Below are 25,580 nucleotides of genomic sequence, written 5' to 3' on the forward strand. Positions count from 1 at the left end.
AGATCACATGATCAGAATAAATTAGCCAATTCTATGCCTTCAATATTCTCGTCTTTATTATTTTCTGCAATCTGCAATTCTGCATGCATATTTATATTTATATATACTTTATTACTGCTGATTGTTCCTTTTAGATTTGATTCCTCCTTTTTATTTATTTTTATCGAGCTCTCCATACACACAGAGATATATAAAATCTCCTCTTTATTAATTTGTGACCTACTTTTTATTGTTTATAAAGTGAGAATTTTGAGAAAGCTGAAAAAGATACTCTTATCCTATGTATCTCTTTTCAACTTTAGAATCATCAGTAAAGACAGCTAAGGCTATCCCTTGTTTCAAAATGCTTGGTTAGAAAATATTGACTTATAATAATCCTTAATATTTGTTCTTCCAATCTAATTATTAAATGTATCATATTGAAGTTCCAAACATAATTTCTTAATCTATATATATAATTAAAAAAAAATCTAAATAACTTATTTTCTATTTTCTTTGTTTTATAGAATAATATTTCTTAAAAAAAAAAAAAAAACTTAATAAAAATCTTATATAAGTCGTCAAATATTCAACTAGCTCCAAGTTCCAAAACATTTGTTTATTTAATTGTCTGCTTCTTCTTTATCTCTCTGATTTTGTTCTGATGCAATATTTCATTGGTTTAGAAGAAAAGTCAAGAATTGACAGGTCTGACAAGAATTCAGATTCTTCCCATGACAACTTGACTTTTCTGAGGAATCTAGCAATGGATTAGGGTTATTAAAGCCATTCAGAATTCATTGATTATATTGGTTATTGAATTGATTATAAATAGAGATTTTATTGGGGTGGGGTTAATGAAAAAACAGGTAATTTAAAAAAAAATGATAATTGGGATAATTTTGAAGAGGTGCTAAATATATATATATATATATATATATATATATATATATATATATATATATATATTCTTTGATAAAAAAAACTTAGAGTAACAATATATAATGATAAAATTAAAATTAAAAATTAAAAAATATTTTTATATTTTAATTAATGAATTGAATTATAAGACGAAAGAGAAAGTGATTATATGATATTGTTTTATTTTGATTATTTAAATAAATAGAATCGAACAAGGCCTTAGTTTTTAATGAGTTTTTTAGATTTGAAATTTAAATTTTATAATAATAAAATAAGAGTTTGAGTGTAGGGTTTTTATAATAAACTTTCATTTATTTAAAAATATTAATTTATAGTAATTTGAGAAAAAAAATGGTATATAATATTAAAATATAATTATAAAAAAATGAGTTATTTTAATATATTGATTAATAAATTAAATATTTGTAAGAAAATGAATAAATGATGTTTGATTATATTGAAAATTTTATTAAAGTTACAACTCAATTAGGCTTAAGATATTAAGTGATCGATGAAAAAAAGAATAAAATGATATTTGATTATATTGAGATTTTTTTTTGAAAGATACAAACAATAAGACTTCAGAGTATTTTAATATTTTTATTGATAAAATGAGAAATTTGATGGTTTAAATAAATATGATAAGATAAATGAATTTTGAGTAAATAAAAAACAAATCATACTACCTCTGGCCTAGTCATTACATAGATATAAAATTCACATTTTTATATGTCTTAGTCAATTTAATAGTAAAAATAAATCACCCTCAAGCTCAAATAATTGTAGTACCCAAAATGTTAATATTTGTGTTGAATTATTAATAAAAATAACTTATTCATTTATAGGAGATTATAACCATAAAATATTATTCTGATATGTATCATTTTTTTCTTAAAATAAAGAATTATAGGTTCAATTAACTAAATTAAAGTAATTTATATACTATTAATGATCCGCATAACATAAATACATAGCCATATTGTAAATTATTCTTTTTTAAAATGATTCAAATATAATAAAAGAAATTAAATGTTATATCCAAACAAAACTTAATTAATTACAAAGATTATTTCTAAGACTATTTTATTTTAGAACATGGTCTCTCATCGTAAATCGTTGTTACTCTTCTTGGGAAGGCAACATATATAATTGATTAATTATGGGTAGGGTATAGGAATAAAATCTAACAACAAAATCTCGGCCCCACAATATATTTATTTATATAATATTAGTGTGGTCATTAATTATATATTTATTTATTTTATAATGTGGTCATTCATTAATTATATAATTAGATGGATCAAATTTCTATTTAGCCTTTCATAATCGGCCACGTCAACTAAGAAAACGAAACTGGAACCCATCACCATCCCCATATTTTCTAGGCTCGTTTGATGCAATGATTATTGTTTTTTCTGTTTGTTTTACTAACATGTTTGATTTTAATTATTTTAAATACATTAAAAATAAATTAATTTTATATTATTAAATAAAGAATAATTTTAATATTTAAATAATTGAAAATTAGAAGAAAAACAAAATCCATTAACCGCTACATCAAATGGTCTATTAGACCGAGATCGAAGTGATGACGATCAAATATTTCTTTCATCTTTAATTCATTTCCCCTAATTTTTTTTTTCACATCACTTCTCTTAAATTATTTAATGTTAATTAAAATATTAAATTTTGATCTCTAATTTAACTCTTATAAAATTTTAATATTAAACACAATAATCTCAAATAATTAATCTCTCAATAAATAAAATTTCTCTTATTAATGTCACTTAAGCAAATCAGGTTTTAGCAACGGATTATATTCATACCGACAGTTAATTTTATTAAAACCAAAGACTAATCCGTGTCTCTTTAGCAACATTCTTAGTAAGAGCTTGTTTGATTTTGGGATTTTTATGTGTGTTTATAAAAAATTCTATTGTTCCATAAAATAAAGTCCGCTATTTAATTAGAATGTTTATTTGTTAAAACTTAAATTTAATAAAATAAAGTAAATATATTTTGATACTTTACTTAATGAAGTAAGTAATTTAATTATTTAAAGTATTTTTTTTAAAAAGAACAATCAAACGAGCTTTAAGAGTTATAAAGGCAACAAGTTATACTTTTAATTTGCAACATTTGAACATAATTATAAATAGTTACTTTTTGAGAGTATGAGATCTTTACAAAATGGTTGAATCATGAGATTATTACCTCCAAATTAACCTTCCTAATTCCATCCAATGAGTCAACCTAGAAGATAAAGAATAAAAAAGTTACAAATTACACCAAATAGCTTAAATAAAAAATTTATGGACTGCACAGTCAATTTAAATATAACTCCTCAAATAAAGTTTGTTTTCATTTGAACTTAACTTATACGAGTACACGTAGATGAATATAATTTTAATTAAAAAAAGTAAATTAAAAACATTTAGTTACAAAATGTGGTGAAAATTGGGCCCATTTGAGAGCTGAATTTGGATTTAACAGAAAAACATCCACACATTTTAAAATAAATTATTATCTTCTCAACCAGATCCATCTTTAGAAAATTCAAAAGGAAATGGGCAAGAGTTGGGCTAATAACAAGCCCAAACATAAAACAAACTATTATTTTAGCATTGTTAGAACCTCTTGATTCACTAACAAATAATTTGTTTTATGTTTGGACTTTTGTTATTAGGCCCACACTCTTATCTATGTTGGCCTAGTTTTTCCTCTTTATTTATATAGTTTCACTTTGCCTTTGTTTTTCAATAGTTTTACTCATCTGAAACTGTATTAACAAATATCTCAAAGCTTGATGAGGGAATTTCCCTACTGGAGTCCTCAAGGTCCATCATCCTTCAGTGAAACAATAAGGCCTGGTTCAATATGGGTTAATTTAAAATTATAATGAAAAGCGATTTATTTTTTATTTTTTCAAAAAGACATTAAAAGGTATTAATATATAATGTTAATATATATGAAATAAAAAGTATTTTAATGTTTAGTTAATGAATTGAGTTAAGTGGTTGATGAAAGAAATGAGTAAATTGATGTTTTTTAGATTCTGCATGCTGTTCTCTTTTAGTTAGAAGTAGAAATAGAGGGAGCCATTTACCCTCACACTTCTAAAAAAAATGTTTATTCCTACCGTTTAACTATTCGCTCGTGTATACAGTTGTCCAACTAATTTTATTTAAATCTAATATAAATTTGAAATTTATTCAAACTATTAAGAGCTGTTCAGAATTTTGAACCAAATATATCCCTGAGATTTAATTTTGAAACATATGGACCCATTTTAGCTACATTTTCATCTAAACAAAACTTGTAAGGTGGTAATAGAGGTACCTGAACTACTTTCTTTTCATATCAAAGCTCAACTTACAAATCCAAGTTTAAAAGAGAAAGAGTCAATAAGTAATATAAAGAAAATGAGGACCAAAATTTACATATATCAATCGATCTTAACCATCCAACTTTAGACTAGAAGAGTCAAAACTGAAAGCCATGGAGAGTGAACATATGATAGGTTAGATGGAAGTTACCTGTTTTTCCATTAAACACGCTCTTCCAAAATTTATCATTTTTTAAACTGAAATATACCAGGTTTCACATGATCTGGAAAGGCAAACAATGACCCTAGTCAATTTGAAGCTTGGACTAGAAGCAAAGAAGATTGAAGTTGAGCATCACTAAATACCACTTGTATTTGTGATCGTTTGGGTATCGGATAGATATTGGGCAGGGATGGCAATGGATACCTGGTGATTGAGTTCGGGTCAGAAATAGGTAGCAAAAAAATGTTACCCGATCGGGTTCAGGGATGGGGAGTATTGGAAACCCAAACCCGATACCCGAATATATTAATATATATAGATAAAATGTAAATGTCTTTTCAAATTCAAAATAATAAGTCATAGTCATCATTAAATAAATATATTAATTATTTATCGATACTCACGCTTCACACGCTTAACATCATTAATTAATTTGTAATAAGTGTTTCTCTCTCTCATAAGTAAATACTCTTAATCATTATTTTCATTCTTCCTTCTAAATTCAACTTTACTAGTTATTTGAACTTCTATCTTCATCTTCTATTTATCTTCATCTTCTATCTTTATCTTCTCTAAGTTTTGTTTTTGTTCAACTTCAAGTTTTCAATAACAAAATAAATTGTAAGTAAATAATATTTTTATTTGTGTTTTTAAAATTTGATATTATTTGTTTTAATTTTATTTAATAAAGTTATAACTGTTTTTCAATTTTTACAATCTTATACTTATTTATTAACTTAATATTCAATTTTTTTTTTAAGTTTCTTCTTTACTAACTTCTACAAGATACATATAAAGGTAATTAATATTTTTATTATATATATATTTTTTAATTTTGATATTGTTATTTTTAAAGTTATTTATTATTTAGTAAATTATGTTTCAAAATTTGAGCTCATTATATACAGTAACCTCAAGATATGATGGAGAAAAGGAGAAGGTAATCCAATGGTTTGCTCGACGTATTAGTAGTCTATTTTCTTACCGGTAACGGTACTTGGGTGAGTCCAGATCGATACAGGTAGTATCAGAGTCGACCCGATGATAGAGAACAAAGTGATAATAGAACAAAGTGTTATGAAGAATACCTCTTGAATCCCACAGGAACAAAGTGTCATGTGGATCACTTCTAGAGTCATAACCGAGAGATTTTTGAGATTGTGACTAAGTTTGGGAATTTGCGATGTCCTATATCGAAAAATCACTGTAAATATAACTCTTTATAAGAGTTAGACTAATAAACTATAAATAATTTCATAGACATTTTTTAAATTTTAGATTAAAAAAATAAGTAAAATGTATATTGGGAATGCTTGATAAATAAAAGTAATGTAATATTAGTGGCTAAATTAATTATTTATTATAGGGTAGTTGAAGAGATTTATTTATTTATATAACAATATAAATGATATTATTGTAATTTTATGTTTTCGGACCAGGGCAAAGAATTATCATTTCGCCCCGATCAAATTTATTATATTCGGATGGAAAAGGGAAGGGTGCGAAATTTAAACTCAATACCCGTTTATATTAATAATAAAAATATTTTTTTAGAATTAATTTGACCTTTCAAATACTCATTACCAATACAAACATTATCTTAAACACATCGTTTATTTTGTTTTTATCAACACTTCACTCAAACTTTATTTTTTAATATTTTCCAAAAAAAAAATTATTACTCTTTGCATTATTCTTTAATTCTCATTTTCAATTTTTTCTTAAAATATATTTTTCTCTCATTTTTTTATAACTTTTTTTTTTTCAAATTTTATCTAACATTTTTTTTCAACTTTACAATAAAATTGTTATTTATTTCAACCTCTACACTATAAACATGTAGGTAAGATAAATAATATTTTAATTTGATTATTCCATATTTGAATTTAAGAATTTTAAAATTATTTAATATTTAATAAAGTTATGTATCTGAATCTTCAATTTATATAATCTTTATAAAATTTAATCGGGGAATGTGGATATAAAGAGAGATACCCGTCAGATCGGGTAGTAAAATGATAATTGAATTCAGATATGATTATTCCGTTGTCATCCGTAGTTCTGTTCCGATCCCGATCAAAGAGGGAAAAATCCGCCTAATCTGTTCGGTTCATGTGGGGACGAATTTTAATTGTCATCCCTAGTTTAGAGAATAGGATTGGACTAGCTTTGTAAATTAAAAAGAGAAATGAATGAAAAACAAAAGTTAGTGGGTGTATTGAGAAAACATTTGAGAGATGGAATATTGAATACTAGCTAGCTTGCAAGCAGTAAAGAATAGTGATGCCAGCCCACCCACAGTGATGAAGAAACAGTATTTGAAATGGTGACAGTGCATTTGTGGGGTGTGTGCATGTCAAACAAACCAGTAGCTGATGCCTGTCGAGCAGCAAGCGGACCGCTACCTTCACCTGCCACGCGTACTGCTACTGCGTTTATTATTTATACCTCTTTCTTTCCAAACATACATACATATATAATAATAACAAAACTAAGGTCAGATTCTTCCACCCAATCTCATCAACTTCTCACACGTGCCCCCCCACACCAACCATTCTCACTCATACCACCTCCTTCACTCGCATGCATGTATTTATTACCCATTCTCCTATGCATTTTGTTTTTAATCTATCACATTAATTCTTACAAAAACACACCTTAATATATCAGATTAGTTGTTAATTATAATCAAATCTTATATGATCCGGGCATCCGGCTATTTGGGTCCGAACAAGGTCGGGTCCGACGGGTTGGAGTAACCCTAACCCTAACCCTATGTAAGATTAATTACTTAGCCACTCAACTGCATTGGTCAAGGGTCAAGACAGTGACATAGCGGGGAGTGGGTACCACTATCTCTCTCTCATAAAAACACACGTCTGTGGCCAGGAGTGTATTGGAGGGGTGAGTATATATGTGTAGACATGCATGGAACCAAACTAGGCAGCCCTTACATCCCACATGTCCAAGTTTCTCAAACACGTACCCACCCTACACTTCCAAGTGTCACTTTCTCCTCTCATGTTTTGCCCACCTCTAATTGGACACTCCTCCTCCTACACTAACCCCCCCTTCCCCTTCTTATTCCTTCACTTCTTTCTTCTCAAACCCATTCACATTCACATCAACATCCAAACCCTCACACAGCAACATGATTCAAGCCTTGAATCCTCCTTGCACGGCTAAAACTGCTGAAATCATGTCAAGATACAGACCCATCGCTCCTAAACCAGAACCCCCTACTACTACCACCACCACCACCACTGCTATTACATCTTCTTTCCCAGAATCCTCATCTCACTCTCCCTTCCCTCAGAATATCAGGCAATCCCCTTATCTTATGAACGTCTGGCCTCACTTGCAGGCTAGACCCACCAGAACCAGAAAGAGGGGACGAACTGCACTTGCCCCTCCTCTCATGACTAAAAGGCCAAGACCACATCTCATTAGTCTCCCTCCTTCTTTCCCTCTACAATCTGCCCCCTTTCCTCCTCCTCCTCCGCACCACTTCACCACTACTATCCCTGGACTCATTGGTCTCCATGATATTAACTCCTCTTCAACCAACTTGGTCACGCTCCCTCTCCTACCCTCAATACCCATTCTACCAGCTTCTTCAAGGGAATCGGGGATAGATTTAAACAGAGAGGCCACCGAAATACCTGAAGAAAAGGACTTCCTTCAACAGCTTCAAGGGAATATCAACAACCCTACTACTGTCTTCACACCCCAGCCTGTTCGACCTGTTTGTTCAAGCATAACTGTTGGATCTATTAGCTGCCCGGACCTTGGCCTCAGCTTATCTCCTTATGCTCAGATTCCCATGAGGATGAAGAAGAAGAAGGAAATTGAGGGAGATGTGGAGTCTGAAGCACTACCGGCTGTGGTCTCGGACTCAAACAACAAGGTCAGGCTTGCCAATTCCGCATATAAGGAGATGGTGGGTCAGCCAGAGTGTTCGTGGCTCGATTCCTGCGCATGCAAGAGGATTTGCGGAGAGGTGATGCTTCATTTCTCTGGATCTATTTCTCTACCTCTTTCCTCTAACGGATTCTCTTGTTGGGTGACAATAGAATGGGGGAGAAGGAATGGTGAGACCACTTCGGTGAATGCCTTCTGTGATGTCATCAAGTTGTCTTGCGAGTCTAGGGAATATCAATATGCATGGAGGTTTCACACCGGATCAAAGGCATCTGAATCCAATTCTAAAGTTTCAAGTACCTAAATATATATTTATATGAACATCTATACATTATAATAATAGTTATAGAAATATGTATGCTACTGCTTACTTCTTTTGAATCATCAGTAACTGCATATACTGATCAATATATATTGATGTATACATGTTTCTCATCTGGAATGGAACTATCTATTTATTAGAGCCACAGATAAATCAAAACATAATTAACTAGCTAAGTAACCATTCTTTGACGAATAGATGTAGATGGGGGTGGTGGGGTCTATAGAAAGGTAAAGTGAGGAAAACGAATAAAGCGATTTAATTACTCCGGCTTGGTACATTCATGGTCCACTAAAACAGCACACAAGGACAAGACTGAAATCAAAGTTTTCGTTTTGGAATTCAGTCTTGTTTGTACTCGGAACATCAATTACGTTTGGTATCAAGTATTTGTATTGTTAATCGGCAAACTTAAAACACAGAGAGTTGAAGCCAGAAAGAAAACTAAGCTGAAATCTGCTTATGATCCTTGCATGGTGGGGTCACACAAGGCAAAGGTGATGAATGGTGTAATTATTCCTAGAAATAAATACTTGTTACACACTCATACAACATTATAAATCAGGTGGTTAGATTTTATTTCCAAACTTAATGTCAAGGATCTAAATTGTAAATGCCTTCCAAAAAATACAACCATGGGGCCAATGGAACACTTTTTCTTTCTTTCAGAATCCGAGTCCAAACGAGAAATCACCTTAAATTTGTGTGAGTAAGTTCTTTTTTCAATGGGAATAATGTATTATAGGAATTAATCAAAAGATTATTAGTGTTAATGAATTACAGTGATGAGAACTATCAGTAATGTTCCAGATTCACCAAACAATGTAAGACTTTGTATTTCCCCACCTAAGAAAAGAAGTTGGAAGGGGTAAGAAGTCATCATGGTTTACCTTTTATGTTACCCATTCTGCAATCTGAATCCTGGGTTAAATTTTCAACTCTATTCAGACTTGGAACAGGGGGCACATTAAACATCTCACCTATTCTGTCATCCTATGTACAGTGATCACATTTGGAGTCTAAATATTTACTGTCCGGCGGGCCTCATAAAAAGTGCATAATTGCAATCCCAACCAAGGTAATGAAATGGAAAACTTGTATGCTTTTACTTCTGAGCCAAAGAAAAAAAAATCATTTTCTATCATGACTTCTCATGATTTGGGTCAGTACGAGCAGAACAGAGACAACAACAGTCAAATACAATGATTGTTCTTGTTAAAAAGATTCAATGATTCTAAGAGAAACTCCAATCAACCTAACAGAAACAACCGGTGATATCTGAATAAGAAAACAGATTGATTTAGTTCTGACATGTAAGGGAATCTTGATCTTCTTATTAAAAAGGACACCTCTTCTTTTAGGGGGGACTGGGCACAGGAAGTTAAGACGACTATGATAACTGATTACGATCCTTAGAAACAAGAGCCCAATCTAGACCTACATTAGCTAATCTAAGCTGAGCCGTGTTCAAATTTGTTTGAATAAAATGTTTTTTTTTAATTAGTTGGTTAGACTAAGTTATACTATTCTTAACTTGTTCTATGTAGTGGGTTGATATTTAATAGTTTATTTAGTAGTAGGTTAGTGTTTGACCGTTTCCTTATTAGTTAGTGTTTGACAGTTTCTTATTAGTTAGTGTTTTCTATTTTGTAGGACAAGAGTTATTTGCTGTACTATTTAATACCTACTTTTTTTTAATATTATCATGAGTTTTAAAAAAGCTCTTAATTATTATTTTACAATTAGTATCGAGTCAGATTCAACTATCAGAATCAATTGAGAGTTTGATTTATAATCGAAAGGGGCGAAGTAAGACGCATTCAATTCACAAAGATGGACGAGAAGAATGACAGCAGCCTCGCAGGGTTACCCACCTTCTCTGGTCAACACTATGACCACTGGAATGAATTGATGAAAAATTTGCTTAGGGCAAAGGGGATGTTGTATCTAATCGAAAAAAACGTTGAAGAACACGCAGAGACATATCGTCTTAACGAAACTCAAATTGAAGAGCTAAAGAACAAAGATTGCAAAGTGAAATACTTCCTCTACCTAACAATCTACAGAGTTACATTTGGACAAATCTTATACCGCAATTCACTTATGATTATTCACTTAAGATTATTTGGGAGTCTCATAAAAGTAAATTTGGGGGCAACGAGAGGTCAAGAGATCTCTGCTCAACACTCTAAGATGTGACTTTGAAATTTTAGAGATGAAGAAAAGTGAAACGATCAAGGAGTATTTTGTGAGGGTTACGGCTGTAGCGAACCAGATGAGAAGCAACGGAGAAACAATGTCGGACACCATTATTGTAGAAAAAATCTTGAAAACCTTGACTAAAAAGTTTACCTACATTGTGGTTGCAATAGAAGAGGCAAGAGATGTTAGAACCATGTTAGTCGATGAACTACAAAGCTCGAAAAGGAAGAAGATAAAGCGTTGAGAATGCGTGTTTCTGTTTATGGAAGAGGAAGAGACTGAGGGATGAATAGAGGAAGAGGTGGAAGAGGAAGGACATTTGACAAATCACGTATTGAATGTTTTAAGTTCAAAAGTTGAGACATTTTCAGATTGAATGCCCTGAGTGGGACAAGGCCAATTATGTTACATAGGATTAAGAAGAAAAAGTCCTACTCATGGCTAATGTTGAATTAGAAGTTACAACAGCAACTCCACCAAAATTACAAGTAAAGCTCAAGAGTAATGAATGGTTTCTAGACTCAGGCTGCTCAAATCACATGTGTGGAGAACTACATTAGTTCACACACTTGGATACCAAGTTCAATCACTTTGTTAAAATGAGAAATGACATGAAAATTGTTGTATTGGGAAATTGAAACATTCAAATTAAAGTATATGACATTAAGAAATTGATTGAAGATATTTACTACACTCCGGAGCTGAAATGTAACCTCTTAAGTATGGGTCAACTACAACAGAAAGGTATAGGGCTGCTTGTGGTAGACAATGAATACAAAATCTATCATCCGATAAGGGGATTAATAATGACCACAAAAGATGAGCTCAAATAGACTCTTTAAGATCAATGCTGAGAAGATGACACTCGAAGAGAAAACTAAAGAAATAAAAAAACAATCTCTATAGTTAATGTCTTCAAGCTGTTTCTGATGAGGAATCTCTGTTATGGCACTATAGAATGAGATATCTTAATTATGAGAGTCTACAAAAGATGCATTCTCAAAAGATGGTAGAAGGACTACCCTTAATCACCATTCCTAAAGACACTTACACACTGTCTGATTGGAAAACAACATAGGAATAAACAGTCAAAGAAAAGCAAGTGAAGAGACACAAGGAAACTGCAATTAATTCACTCAGACCTTTGTGGTCCTATTACTCCAGCCTCTAATGGAGAGAAAATGTACCTACTAACTTTTATTGATGATTACAGTAGAAAAATATGAGCTTATTTTATATGTGAAAATTTTGATGTGTTTGAGAAATTTAAGAACTTTAAGCTAATGGTTGAAAATGAGAGTGGACTATCACTGACTTGCCTTCGTACCGATAAAGGTGGGGAATTTACCTTCAAAGAGTTCAACCAGTTTTGTGAGGAAAGGGGAATTGACTGCAACATTCACTCCTCATCAAAATGGAGTTGCATAAAGGAAAAACAGGACAATCATGAACTCTGTAAGGAGCATGTTGGCTAGTAGAAAAATTACTAAATAGTTTTGGACAGAAGCAACTGACTAGTATATATATTTATTGAACAAAAGTCACACTTCTACTGTGCAGAAACTAAAAAGTATGGAGCAACATAAAACTATCTGTAAGTCATTTGAAAGTTTTTGGTTTATAGCTCACGCCTTAGTTCCTATACAAAGAAGACATAAATTTGATGATAAGAGTTATATTTGCATATTTTTTTGTATTAGTAGAGAATCTAAGACATATAAACTCTATGATCCAATGTTAAGAAAGGTCATTGTGAACAAATAAGTGATATTCGAAGAAAAAAAATGGAGTGACTGAAAAAAGAAATGCCTAAAGTTTATAATGGAGTAGTTTGAAAAATGGTGTGATTGAAGAAGAAAGTGAAATAGAAGAAGAATATGCTATAGAAAATGAAGAGAAACATGAGTCTTCCAACCTACTATTTTTAACTCCTCTAAAAAAACAACAGTAATCCAACCTATTCAACTTATTGTCCAATCGGGAAGAATTAGAAGGGCCCTTGAATGGCACAAAGACTATGTATTTGATGAAGATTTATCAGAGGAAGAGGGATAGGGATGGAGTGATGTGGTTTTTACTTGTTACTTTTGATTGAGTCACTTATGAAGAAGCTGAACATAATGACAAGTGGAAAGAAGCAATGGACCAAGAAATATCAGTCATTGAGATAAATAATACATGGAAGCTAGTGAAGCTTCTAATTGGAGCAAAAAAGATAGGAGTGAAGTGAGTTTTTAAAATTAAACTCAATGAGTATGAAAAAGAAGAAGTATTGAATGTTTTAAGTTCAAGAAGTTGGGACATTTTCAGATTGAATATCATGAGTGGAACAAAGCCAATTATGTTACAGAGGATGAAGAAGAAGTCCTACTCATGGCTAATGTTGAATCAGAAGTTACAACAACAATTCCACCAAAATTACAAGTAGATTACAAGTAGAGCTCAAGAGTAATGAATGGTTTCTAGACTCAAGCTGCTCAAATCACATGTGTAGAGAACTACTTAGTTCACACACTTGGATACCAAGTTCAATCACTCTGTTAAAATGGGAAATGACATGAAAATTGTTGTATTGGGAAATTGAAACATTCAAATTAAAGTATATGACATTAAGAAATTGATTGAAGATATTTACTATACTCCATAGCTGAAATGTAACCTCTTAAGTATGGGTCAACTACAACAGAAAGGTATAGGGCTGCTTGTGGTAGACAATGAATGCAAAATCTATCATCCGATAAAGGGATTAATAATGACCACAAAAGATGAGCTCAAATAGACTCTTTAAGATCAATGCTGAGAAGATGACACTCGAAGAGAAAATCAAAGGAATAAAAACAATCTCTATGGCTAATGTCTTCAAGCTGTTTCTGATGAGGAATCTCTGTTATGACACTATAGAATGAGACATCTTAATTATGAGAGTCTACAAAAGATGCATTCTCAAAAGATGGTAGAAAGACAACCTTAATCACCATTCCTAAAGACACTTACACACTGTCTGATTGGAAAGCAACATAGGAATAAACAGTCAAAGAAAAGTAAGTGAAGAGCCACAAGGAAACTGCAATTAATTCACTCAGACCTTGGTGGTCCTATTACTCCAGCCTCTAATGGAGAGAAAATGTACCTACTAACTTTTATTGATGATTACAGTAGAAAAATATGAGCTTATTTTATGTGTGAAAAATTTGATGTGTTTGAGAAATTTAAGAACTTTAAGCTAATGGTTGAAAATGAGAGTGGACTACCACTGACTTGCTTTCGTACTGATAAATGTGGGGAATTTACCTCCAAAGAGTTCAACCAGTTTTGTGAGGAAAGGGGAATTAAGAGGCAATTGACTGCAACATTCACTCCTCATCAAAATGGAGTTGCATAAAGGAAAATTAGGGCAATCATGAACTCTATAAGGAGCATGTTGGCTAGTAGAAAAATGCCTAAATAGTTTTGGGCAGAAGCAACTGAATAGTGTATATGTGTAGAAACTAAAAAGTATGGAGCAACATAAAACTATCTGTAAGTCATTTGAAAGTTTTTGGTTTCATAGCTCACGCCTTAGTTCCTATACAAAGAAGACATAAATTTGATGATAAGAGTTATATTTGCATATTTTTTAGCATTAGTAGAGAATCTAAGGTATATAAACTCTATGATCCAATGTTAAGAAAGGTCATTGTGAGCAAATATGTGATATTCGAAGAAAAAAAATGGAGTGACTGTAAAAAGAAATGCCTAAAGTTTATAATGGAGTAGTTTGAAAAAATGGTGTGATTGAAGAAGAATATGCTATAGAAAATGAAGAGAAACTTGAGTCTTCCAACCTACTATTTTTAACTCCTCTAAAAAAACAACAGTAATCCAACCTACTCAACTTATTGTCCAATCGGGAAGAATTAGAAGGGCCCCTAAATGGCACAAAGACTATGTATTTGATGAACACTTATCAGAGGAAGAGGGATATGGATGAAGTGATGTGGTTTTACTTGTTACTTTTGATTGAGTCACTTATGAAGAAGCTGAACATAATGGCAAGTGGAAAGAAGCAATGAACCAAGAAATATCAGTCATTGAGATAAATAATACATGGAAGCTAGTGAAGTTTCTAATTGGAGCAAAAAAGATAGGAGTGAAGTGAGTTTTTAAAATTAAACTCAATGAGTATGGAGAAGTTGATAAACATAAGGCTAGACTAGTTGTTAAAGGGTACGCTCAAGAACAGGGCATTGACTATAACGAAGTATTTGTTCATGTAGTTCGCTGAGATACTATTCGTATGATTATTGCAATAGCTGCTCAACAAAGGTGGAATCTCTATCAAATGGAAACTACTTGAGGAAGTATTTATTGACCAACCCAAGGAATTTGAGAAAAAATGGGAGGAGGACAAAGTTTATAAACTAGAAAAAATATTGTATGGATTAAAACAAGCTCCAAGGGCTTGGTTCAGTAGAATTGAAGCTTACTTCATAAAACAAGGCTTTGAAAAGTGCTCATCTGAACCAACTTTGTTTGTTAAAGTAATGCAGAAGTAAAAATATTGATTGTTAGCTTGTATGTTGATGATTTGATTTTAACAGGAAGTAGTGAACAGATGATTGATGTCTTCAAAAAAAACTATGATGCAATATTTTGATATGACATACCTTAGATTGTTGAAATTTTTTCTGGGGGTTGAGGTAAAGTAAGATAGTAGTGGGACTTTCATAAGCCAGAAGAAATATGCATGTGAGATGTTAGAAAGATTTAGATTAACTGGTTGTAATCTTGTCCAAAATTCAATTGTTTTTGAAGCTAAATTTAACAAGGACAAAAGTGAAAATAAAGTTGATTCAACAAGATACAAACAAATGGTTGGTAGCCTGAGATATCTCACCGCCACTAGACCAGACTTGATGTTTTTAGTTGGAATAGCAAGTAGGTACATGGAGTCACCCACTGAATTGCATCTGAATCTTGTAAAAAGGATATTCAGGTATATAAGTGGGACTGTTAGATTGAGTGTACTAAAGGAAAAATGAAAACAATGAGAACTTGTTGGGTATACTGACAGTGACTACGCAGGAGATGTTGATGATAGTAGAAGCACATCCAGGTATATTTTTATGATGGGAGGAAGAGTTGTAGCATGATCATCTAAAAAATAACCAATTGTTACACTTTCCTCTAATGAAACTGAATTGGTGGCAACCACTTCTGTAGTATGTCAAGTACAATAGATGAGAAAAATTCTACAAAAACTCTATCAGTCACAATCCAAATGCATTACAGTATTTTGTGATAATATTTTCACTATAAAATTGTCTAAAAATGATGTTTTACATGGAAGGAGCAAACACATTGACACTCGTTATCACTTCATCAGAGATTTATCCAATGAGAGTTTGATAAACTTTTTTCATTGTAGGACTGATATTATGACAAAGGCTTTGAAATTAGAGTTTTTTTTTTGAAGATTTGAGAAATTTGATAGATGTCACTAAAGTTAAACTAGAATACAATCTAGTTTAAGGGAGTGATTTGTTAGAATTTATTTGAATAAAATGTTGGTTGTTTTTTTTAATTAGTTACTTAAACTAAGTTGATACTACTTTAACTTGTTCTAAATAGTGGGCTAGTGTTTGGAAGTTTATTTAGTAGTGGGTTAGTATTAGTGTTTGACAATTTGTTTATTAGTTAGTGTTTACTATTTTGTAGAACAATAGTTATTTATTTAAGACCTAATTTTTATTAATATTATAATGAGTTTTGAAAGGGCTTTTGATTATTATTTTACAAGCCAATTCAATTCAGTGACTCAAAGGAACAAATGTTATTGTTACAAAGATTATTTACATCAACTTTCAAAGAAAACCTCAGTGTTCTGTCCAATGCATACTCAGTTTAATCGTGAAAAGGTTTCAAACGATTCTCCTCAGTTAAATTAAGCCTAGTGAAGAAAATATGACTGAACCTATATCAATCGATCTAAGCTTCAAATAAGAAACTTACTGATTAACTACAAAACTTGATATCAGAATTGCAGCTCCACTTGGAACAATCCGATTCTAGCCTAGTTTATCAGCCAATTGAAAAACAAACAGAGTAAATATAGTGGAGAATACTAAAATACCTTCTCCGGCGGGGGTTCTTGAGTGAAATGTCAGAGCGAGATCCTGCCAACAAGTTCGCCTGGCTTGATCTCCATCAATAATATTGCGTCCGACGAGCAGACCTCTTCTTCCATATCACGGACGCTCCGAATGTGGCGAGCAATCTTCACAAGTATATTCTGATACTCATTTTTTATGAATCTTTGACTCACACTTCTACTTGTAATTCGTAGTGCAATCCGCCTACCTTTGCTCAAATCCAAATTGACCGGTAGATGACGGTTTTTCACTGGTTTGACGAGTGGGAATGGGGATGTTACATGTGTATTTTATATTTTAAAAAAAATGTTAGATTTATTTTTTTTAAAATAATATAAAATTTTATTGTATATCATATATAAAAATCATTTTATTATAAAAAAAATACTTTTTAAGAAGTTAAAATAAATGTTGGTTAAAATAAATGTTGCAAGCGGAAAAAAAGGAAAATTATTTTTAAAAAATCTTGAAAATTAGGCCCGATAATTTTTGACCCGACACGAAAATACGACCCGATTTGAATACAAAAATATTAGGTTAGGGTTATGTATTATTTTGTATGAGTCAAAATAATATCGACCGGTTTAACCTGATTAATAAATATGTTAAAATCAAGTTGATTTCTTGGGTGGATCTTAAGTGACCAAAAATAGACCTCTCAATCTTGTTATAATTTTTTTTATAAACTTTTGTGTTTTTCATTATTTATTCACTCATTTTTTTTTAGAATTTTTTGTAAAGAATTTGTGATTTAGTTTCATTTTTGTTTTGTGTTAATGTCATTTTAATCCGAAATAAAGATGTGATATTAATTATATCGGGTTAAATAGTGTTGATTCGAATTGAGTTACATCAATCAAGTGAAATTCAAGTAAACTAGCATGTATCCCGTGCATTTGCACGAGTAATAATATAAAAAACCGTGAAAAAATATTGCGGTAACATTTTTATGGGTGGGTCAACCCACAATCCGACTCAAGCAGGGGCAGAACCACCCATGGGCTAGGGTGGGCTCCAGCCCCACCTAAATTAAATTCCTAAAAGAAAATTTTTTATATATCTGTTTCAAAGCCTCACCTTTAACTTATTAGATTTTGTAAATAATATTATTTATTTTAAAATTATATTTATATAATAATTATACATTATTTTTTATTTAATTCAATATAATTAATAATACTAATTATTTATAAAGGTAAAATAATAATAATAGTGTTTTATATTTCTTAATTTTAAACTATTTTAAAAATTTATAAGAAAATATAAATTAATATTAATAAACAAGTTAAAATAAAGAATTTGATATCTCTACTCAAGAATTTAACAAAACTCATAGAATTAATGTTGATGTAAGTTCTATTAAACTTGATCCAACATTACGTATTCCGATATGAAAATATCATTTTAATCAAAGGGATGAAATTAGACGAGCTTATATCAAGATGGGGTCATATCAACATATTAAGGATGAGTACCCGCCGACCAAATTTGGAAATCAAAATCGACGGTTCCAAAGTCATTGGTTTAAGAAATTACTTGGTTAGAATACTCTCATTTGAAAGATGTTGCTTCTTGTTTCCCATGTTTCTTATTTTAACATAAGCAACCCCAAAAACCTACATTTACAATAGATGGATTTAAATATTGAAAGCGAGTTAATGATGAGGATAGATGCTCTTTTATTATGCATATAGAATATAATATTTCACCACATAATAGGGTAGTTGAATATCTTGATAATCTAATGAATATCCTTGTCATATTGACAAAGTACTAAATGCAGTCTTCAAATGAAAAACAAAATAATAGATTACGGCTTACAACAACTATTGAAAGCACTCGGTGACTCACTTTGCAAGCGTGTGCATTGAGAGGGCATGACGAGTTTCCATCTTCTAATAATCGTGGAAATTTTATTGAAAAAAAAACGGAACATAGAAAGTTAAATCTGAGATGCAAGTTGGAGTCAGCCCCAGCTAACCACAGAAAGTTAACATCACATATATCCAAATTAACCACAGCTATCGACCCGTCAATCCGGACACTTTAAAAATTAAGCATCATTATATATATATATATATATATATATATAGATTAGTTAGTTAAAATGTTGAACTTATATTGTTAAAATGTCACGCATTTATCAAAATTTGGGTTGAATTTAAAATATAAAGTGTTATTAGCTTAGTTGGTTAAAAGGTTGTACTTGTTTTGTTATGTTGCAAGTTCGAACCATACCTATAACATTTTTAATTTTATTTTTAACCGTTTTAAGTTTATGGGCGGGTCAACCCACAATCCGACCCAAGTATCCATTTACTCTCACATATATCCAAATTAATCACAGCTCTCGACCCGGCAATCCGGACACTTTAAAAATTAAGCATCATTATATATAACTAGCATTTTTCCCGTGCATTTGCACGAGTATTAATATAAAAATCGTGAAAAAAAATTACGGATAACATTTTTTATTTTATTTTTAACCGTTTTAAGTTTATGGGTGAGTCAACCCACAATCCGAGCCAAGTATCCATTTACTCAACACCTATATAGATTAGTTAGTTAAAAAGTTGAACTTATATTAATATTAAAACGTCTCGCGTTTATCAAATTTGGTGTTGAAGGTAAATATAAAGTCTTTGTAGCCTAGTTGGTTAAAGAGTTGTACTTGTTTTGTTAGGTTGCAAGTTCGAAACATACCTATAGCATTTTTAATTTTATTTTTAACCGTTTTAAATGTAAAAACGGGTCAGCCCACAATCCGACCCAAGTATCCAAATTAACCACAGCTCTCGACCCGCCAATCCGGACACTTTAAAAATTAAGCATCATTATATATATATAGATATACATTACAAATAAACATGTTAGGTAATAATTTTTGACCAAAATTAATAAGCAAGTTAAATTTAAGTTACTATCTCTCAATCGATTAATTTGTCAACCTGAAACCGCCAACCTAAATACGATCTAAATTGTCACCCTGTCCAAAATGCATACAAAAGATGTATATATATAAATATGTATAATTAGTATAAGTTTTAAGAGCATAAATATTGATTTTCTAAATTATTGTCTTGGTTTGTTTTAAGACATTCCCAATATAATTAAATAAAGAAATTGATGCATTTTTACCTTATTTTCTCCTCTATTTTGTTTCACTTTAAATTATTTACACTATAATGGTCCCAAACAAAAGAATAACTTAAAAAAAAATACAAACATGTTATCCAACATATTATCGAGCTCATAAATCCTTAAAAAAAACCGAATAGCTTCATGACACAGTCATCAACCTTCCATAACGAATATAAAAAAACGTCATAATAATAATATTATGATATGAAATTATATGAATCAGACGACTACGATCATTAAATCTTATTTTTCTCTCAAACTAAATAGTTAAACATAAAATAATTAAGATGGTAACCTAAATATGTAATTTTGTTATAACAACTAAGGATGACAATTTGAAACCGTCCTGCGGTAATCGAATTGAATTGACCCGTTTGGGGTGATTTTTCCCCGAAACCGATATATAAAATTACTAATATATTTATTTATTCATTATATTTTATAAGAGTTGTAAATTTAATTTTTTATAATTATATAAAATTTCAATATATTAATCGGAACGGGAACGGAGATTCCCCGAAAGCAAACGGAACGAGGATGATATTAAAAAAAATCTTGAAATAAAAATGGGACGAAAATGATAAATATATTCCCGTATCGAACTACTCCATTGTCACCCCTAGTAACAATCTTCGTAATCCAAACTTCAAGAACTATGCAAATATTCAAATATCACACAAGTTAAAGCTTTGTCCAAATGGTAAATCATACTTGAATAAATAAATGGATATAATTAACATTTTAAAACTACAAGAATATAATTAATAAAACTAACATATACCTCTTCAAGTTCCAACAATCACAATTCACAACCAAGCATATAGAGAAGAAGATGAGTTATTCTAAAACACCTTCAACTGCTGATGAAGAATAATCCGGGAATCTTCCACCCAGAAATTCACATCATTTATATTTTCTCACATTTTATCGATTGTGCATATGTCTCTCCCTTCAACTTCGTGAGTTCCATCTAATTTCCTTTCTCTCCAATTTTAAACCTAATAATCCAAATCATCATATCCGAATTCCGATTCCATGGCGAATCAACAACCTAACCCAGTTCTTCCGACCGCTGAGGAAATGAATCCACTCTCCTTCTCCGATTTCCCCGAGGATGTTCAACTCTGCATCCTCTCATTTCTCGCTCCTCCGGAGATTTCCGTATTCGCATGCACTTCGAAGCGATTCGTCTCCCTCTGCCGCAACGACGAAAAACTCTGGTTCTCTCTCTGCGATCGCCGATGGGGCTTCAAGACCCAGATCAACAAATGGATCAAAGGAAACATCACTTACAGAAAGCTCTACAAAGCCCTAAATGAGTACGAGAATCTAATCGGTTTCTGGCGGCGTAGCGGCCAGGGGAAGACGATCGGCGCCAATTCTCCGCCGCCGCTCGTGTTCTTTGAATGGGGTCCATCGTTCATAACCGGTTCTCGTGTCTCGCCGTCGAATTCAGGCACTTATCAGGTCCTAAAGGAGCCCTTTTTATACCTAGGTATCATGGCCAATGGTTGTCCTGTAAGTTATCTCGATCCCGAATGTAGACTTAAACTATCCGATGATATAGTTAATTCAGGTGAAATAGGTTCCTCCGAAGGTGAATTGCTTCCGGTTAACATTAATTTCATGGGTAAAAATCATGTTATCATTGAGGAGAATCTGAATTTCGTGTACTTGAATTCTCCCAATGGAAAGAAAACAGTGGGGGAGAGATCTTTAGCCTCTGGGCACTTAGTGCCAGATGATTTTGGAGTGTTGGATGTGGTTGGAGTGGAGAGGGGCTCACCACCAGATAGGGTGATGTTGGAAATTTACCAGTATTTCGCCAATAGAACCAGTCCAGGAGGGGAGAGATCTTCTAGGAGACAAAGGAGGAGAGAAAAAATGAGACAGGGGAAGAGTAAATGGGAGCCTGAACACTTTGTGAAGATTGCTCATTGCTCACCCACTCCATCAAAGCCATTACAAGGTTTATGGAAGGTGCTTCTCTCATTTTCCAATTTGTTATATTTATATTTCCTGTGCATATGATTTGCAATAGATGTTTGATTAGGTGTTTGTTTTATTTGGTACAAAATTTCCTTGAAATAGGGCATATGTGACGACATGAACTTGGATTTCTTTCTTGTGGCATACGACGATGTTGGGGGCATTGCCTGTCGAAGAGTTGGGGATGCTTCTCAGCCCTTCTCCAGTTACTCGCCAGTATTTTGGACGTCGAGCACTGAGTTCACTGACTCTCCCTTTGCCCCTGATGAGGAACGTCTGTACGCCAGTCGAGTACATCTCCGGCCTCTTGCAGTGGAGGAAGAAGAAGAAGGCAGTGGTCATGATTATGAACAACAACCACATCCTTGGATTGAAAACGAGGTTGTCTCTCGCATACTTGGAATTAACTCAAGTTATGACCTTGTCCTTCCTGACATGGCTGGGACAAGCAGTGCTAATCCTTGGCAAGTGGAGGGGAGGATATGGCAGTACGAGGATGGAACGTTTGGTTTTGGGTTTCTTAGGAATCATCATATTATAGACCTCAAGCACATTGCTTGTAATGGTTGTCTTGTTGACATACTATAGTAGTATGAATCCTCTCATGGCATGTCAATTCTTCATTGCCGACTCTGTTTATTAACATTTTTCTTTGGTGATTTGACTCTGAAATCACTTGTGCAACCAACTAGTTCTCGACTTCTTTAGATGGTTTATTTTATTGTTGGAACTGGACTATGTAGATTCTTATTGTGAACTGGACTATGTAGATTCTTTTTTGAAAACTGTCTCTGTCTATTGAAATTTGCAAACAGAATTGTCCAAACACATTCCACAAGGTAAAAAGAAGCACTCTTTCTCTTTCTTTTACATAGTTTTGCACAAGATGCAGGAGAACAACCATATGTATATATATAGAGAGAGAAGAAGGAGACATCATAAGAGGATGGATGTCGGATGGCTTAGGGGGGGAAACATGTTTTTAATTTGCAGGTTCTTTGTCATGGCCTCCTTCAAGCTGGCTTAAGTTTCCCTTTTCCTTGATGAGCTGGGTATGGTGGTGCTTGCAGTAAAGACGACCCTCATGGGCAATATAGTTGGACGGGCTAATCACACATCCGCCGTGGCTGCACTTGAAGCAGTTCTTATGGTATGAACTCCCATTAACCGTAACCTTGCATCATCATCAAAGAGAAATTAAATTGTCAGATTTATTCTCTTCTAAATCTCATACAAACTGTGGCTAATACATATCATTTACTTACCCTTTCCGTAGGATAGACTGTGTTCTTGCAGTCAACGCACTTTTCCCTTGTTCCTCCAAACATGCTTGAGGCTTTGACTGCAGAAGGTTTCTGTTAAACAATCAGCAGCAATGATCAGATCCAATTCAAATCAATTCAATCAAACCATGTCATTATTATTATTACTCCACCTCTGAATCAGTTTTCTCTGGCTTCACTATCTTGGGTGTTCCTGCACGTACAAAGAGATTTGTTGATCTTGTCATCATCAGTACAGATTCTACAGAATTACAGATCTGGGTTTTTGCAGATTGGGAGGAATCTGCAACTAAATTAATTACCTTCAAAACTTTTTTCCAGACTGCCAGTCCTTTTGAAGAGCTGATCAAAGTGAGGTCTGCAATACAATACCCCTTCAAAGGAATTGTAGTTCCCAAGCTGCCGTCGATGGATCGATCAATAAAGACATATGAGAATTGTTATGCTGGTTTTCAGAGAAAGAAGAGAAGAGAGTGTACCTTGAGGGTGCTTTTGCAGTGATGGCATCGGAAACAGGCCTTATGGAAGATACGGTTATCAGCCGTAAGCTTGTCAACCAAATAAACTGTCTTCTCGCATAAGTTGCACTTCTGGGTTGTACCTGCAAATGCCATGATCACCAAAATCTCTCTCTAGAACAAGGAATTGCAGGCAGTCGGTGGTGAAAGAATAACAGTAGCAAAGGGGGAATAAAAAAGATAAGGGGGAAAGGATTGAGATGTTGAAATGTGGGATGCAGTGGATTTTTGCGGAAGGATCTAATTCCTTTGTCCAACCCACCTAATTAATTTTAAATATTTACAAATTATTTATAGTGTTACTCTTCTAACTTATTATTATTATTTTTAATTATACTTATACTTATTTCTTCTAAGGTCAGCAGTACTGTCATTATTCCATTTAAATATCTCTAACAAGAGTTTATTTTTGATAATAGATTTGCATAATATTTCATTTAAATATCTCTATAACAAGAGTTTATTTTTTATAATAGATTTGCACAATGTTTCATTAGCATGACTCTAGAACTTTTAAAATTTATGTTTCACTCTTCACAAAATAGGTGAATTTTTTCTTCTCTTTATTATTTTGACTTATTTTTTAAAATAATTAATTTTTGTGAAGACATGTATCTTTTAAAACATCAGATTTAAACTGGTATTTACACCACCTCAATTATTAAAATATTTTAAATAGAATCACATCCCTATAAATACATATATAACTTTTATTAACAAATAGGCCCATTATTAAATAATTAAAGAATCATAATTCAATTGTGTTATTTTTTCTCCAATGGATAGTTTGTAGGGTTTGCATTGTTGTAAAACATAGTAAAAATTTGAAGGTCTTTTAAGCATGATTCTTATCATACTAATAATAAATTTTTAATAATATATAAAAACACACAATTAATAAAACACCCTCTTCCACATTTTTTAAAATAGATGAAATGATAAAGAATTTAAGTGCAAAGGAGTACACATGACATGTCTAGAAAAGTAAGGAAGGAAAAACAACTACAGGATGTAGCTTTGAGATTAAACATGAGGCAATGCTTGTTCCTTAACAAATTTTGCAGTTCCTTTACTGTTAGAGCTTGTTTGATATTGGATTTTTTTAAAAAAAATAATATTTATTTTCATTATATTATTATCATTCTAATAATTAAATTAATTAATTTATTAATTAAAATATCAAAATATATTTTTTTTACTTTTATTAAAATATTTTAAATATAAATGATATTTTAATAATTTATCTTAAAAAAACTCAAATAATTTTTTTATTGAATAAAACCCCCAAAAACATCTTTAAAACCCAAGATCAAAGCACACTTATACCATGTGAAAATTCATTTTTAATATAAACAGAGTACATATTAAAATATACTAAAAACATATTATATTATCAAAATATTATTTAATTAATAAAATAATAATTTATTATTTTACATATATAATAATAAAATATAATTTTATTAATTGTTGTTGAATTTTAAAATTCAAATTTTATATATTGAGTTCATTTATTTTATAAGTTGTTAAAATATAATCAATTGTAATTTTTTTTTTTCAAAGGTATTTAATAATGTAAATGGTGTAATATCTTATGTTGTAAGATTATTTTAATTTCAAAATAT

The 25,580-nt window shown here is 31.8% G+C and overlaps 3 protein-coding genes and 1 long non-coding RNA gene across 4 annotated transcripts; 3 read left to right on the top strand and 1 right to left on the bottom strand.

Annotated features, from left to right (window-relative positions):
* The first annotated feature begins 2,321 nt into the window (after positions 1–2,321).
* On the top strand, positions 2,322–23,059 carry LOC124928974. The gene is made up of 3 exons (XR_007098611.1): positions 2,322–2,334; positions 5,418–5,419; positions 22,925–23,059. It is a non-coding gene; the product is annotated as an uncharacterized LOC124928974 (long non-coding RNA).
* On the top strand, positions 7,290–8,795 carry LOC124928972. The gene has a single exon (XM_047469227.1). It carries the CDS (start codon positions 7,600–7,602, stop codon positions 8,671–8,673), a length of 1,074 nt encoding a protein of 357 aa, XP_047325183.1. The 5' UTR covers positions 7,290–7,599; the 3' UTR covers positions 8,674–8,795.
* LOC124928971 (F-box protein At3g12350) lies at positions 21,071–22,829 on the top strand. The gene is made up of 2 exons (XM_047469226.1): positions 21,071–22,145; positions 22,257–22,829. Exons 1-2 carry the CDS (start codon positions 21,201–21,203, stop codon positions 22,740–22,742), a joined length of 1,431 nt encoding a protein of 476 aa, XP_047325182.1. The 5' UTR covers positions 21,071–21,200; the 3' UTR covers positions 22,743–22,829.
* LOC124928973 (LIM domain-containing protein WLIM1-like) lies at positions 22,991–24,112 on the bottom strand. The gene is made up of 5 exons (XM_047469228.1): positions 23,917–24,112; positions 23,740–23,836; positions 23,590–23,630; positions 23,420–23,509; positions 22,991–23,328 (listed from the first exon to the last, which is right to left on the bottom strand). The coding sequence occupies exons 1-5, from the start codon at positions 24,049–24,051 to the stop codon at positions 23,137–23,139; spliced, it is 555 nt and encodes a 184-aa protein (XP_047325184.1). The 5' UTR covers positions 24,052–24,112; the 3' UTR covers positions 22,991–23,136.
* Between the last annotated feature and the right edge of the window lie 1,468 nt (positions 24,113–25,580).

This window comes from Impatiens glandulifera, chromosome 3 (genome assembly GCF_907164915.1).
Source record: "Impatiens glandulifera chromosome 3, dImpGla2.1, whole genome shotgun sequence".
NCBI classification, from domain to species: Eukaryota; Viridiplantae; Streptophyta; class Magnoliopsida; order Ericales; family Balsaminaceae; genus Impatiens; species Impatiens glandulifera.

What these genes read in the sequence shown, in the direction of transcription:
- LOC124928972 (XM_047469227.1), top strand. Translation starts at nt 7,600, where the DNA reads ATGATTCAAGCCTTGAATCCTCCTTGCACGGCTAAAACTGCTGAAATC.
- LOC124928971 (XM_047469226.1), top strand. Translation starts at nt 21,201, where the DNA reads ATGGCGAATCAACAACCTAACCCAGTTCTTCCGACCGCTGAGGAAATG. An exon ending in CATTACAAGGTTTATGGAAG is followed by an intron (nt 22,146 to 22,256) that starts GTGCTTCTCTCA and finishes TCCTTGAAATAG; the next exon opens with GGCATATGTGACGACATGAA.
- LOC124928973 (XM_047469228.1), bottom strand. Translation starts at nt 24,051, where the DNA reads ATGGCATTTGCAGGTACAACCCAGAAGTGCAACTTATGCGAGAAGACA. An exon ending in TCTGGAAAAAAGTTTTGAAG is followed by an intron (nt 23,631 to 23,739) that starts GTAATTAATTTA and finishes TTGTACGTGCAG; the next exon opens with GAACACCCAAGATAGTGAAG. An exon ending in CAGTCTATCCTACGGAAAGG is followed by an intron (nt 23,329 to 23,419) that starts GTAAGTAAATGA and finishes TGATGATGCAAG; the next exon opens with GTTACGGTTAATGGGAGTTC.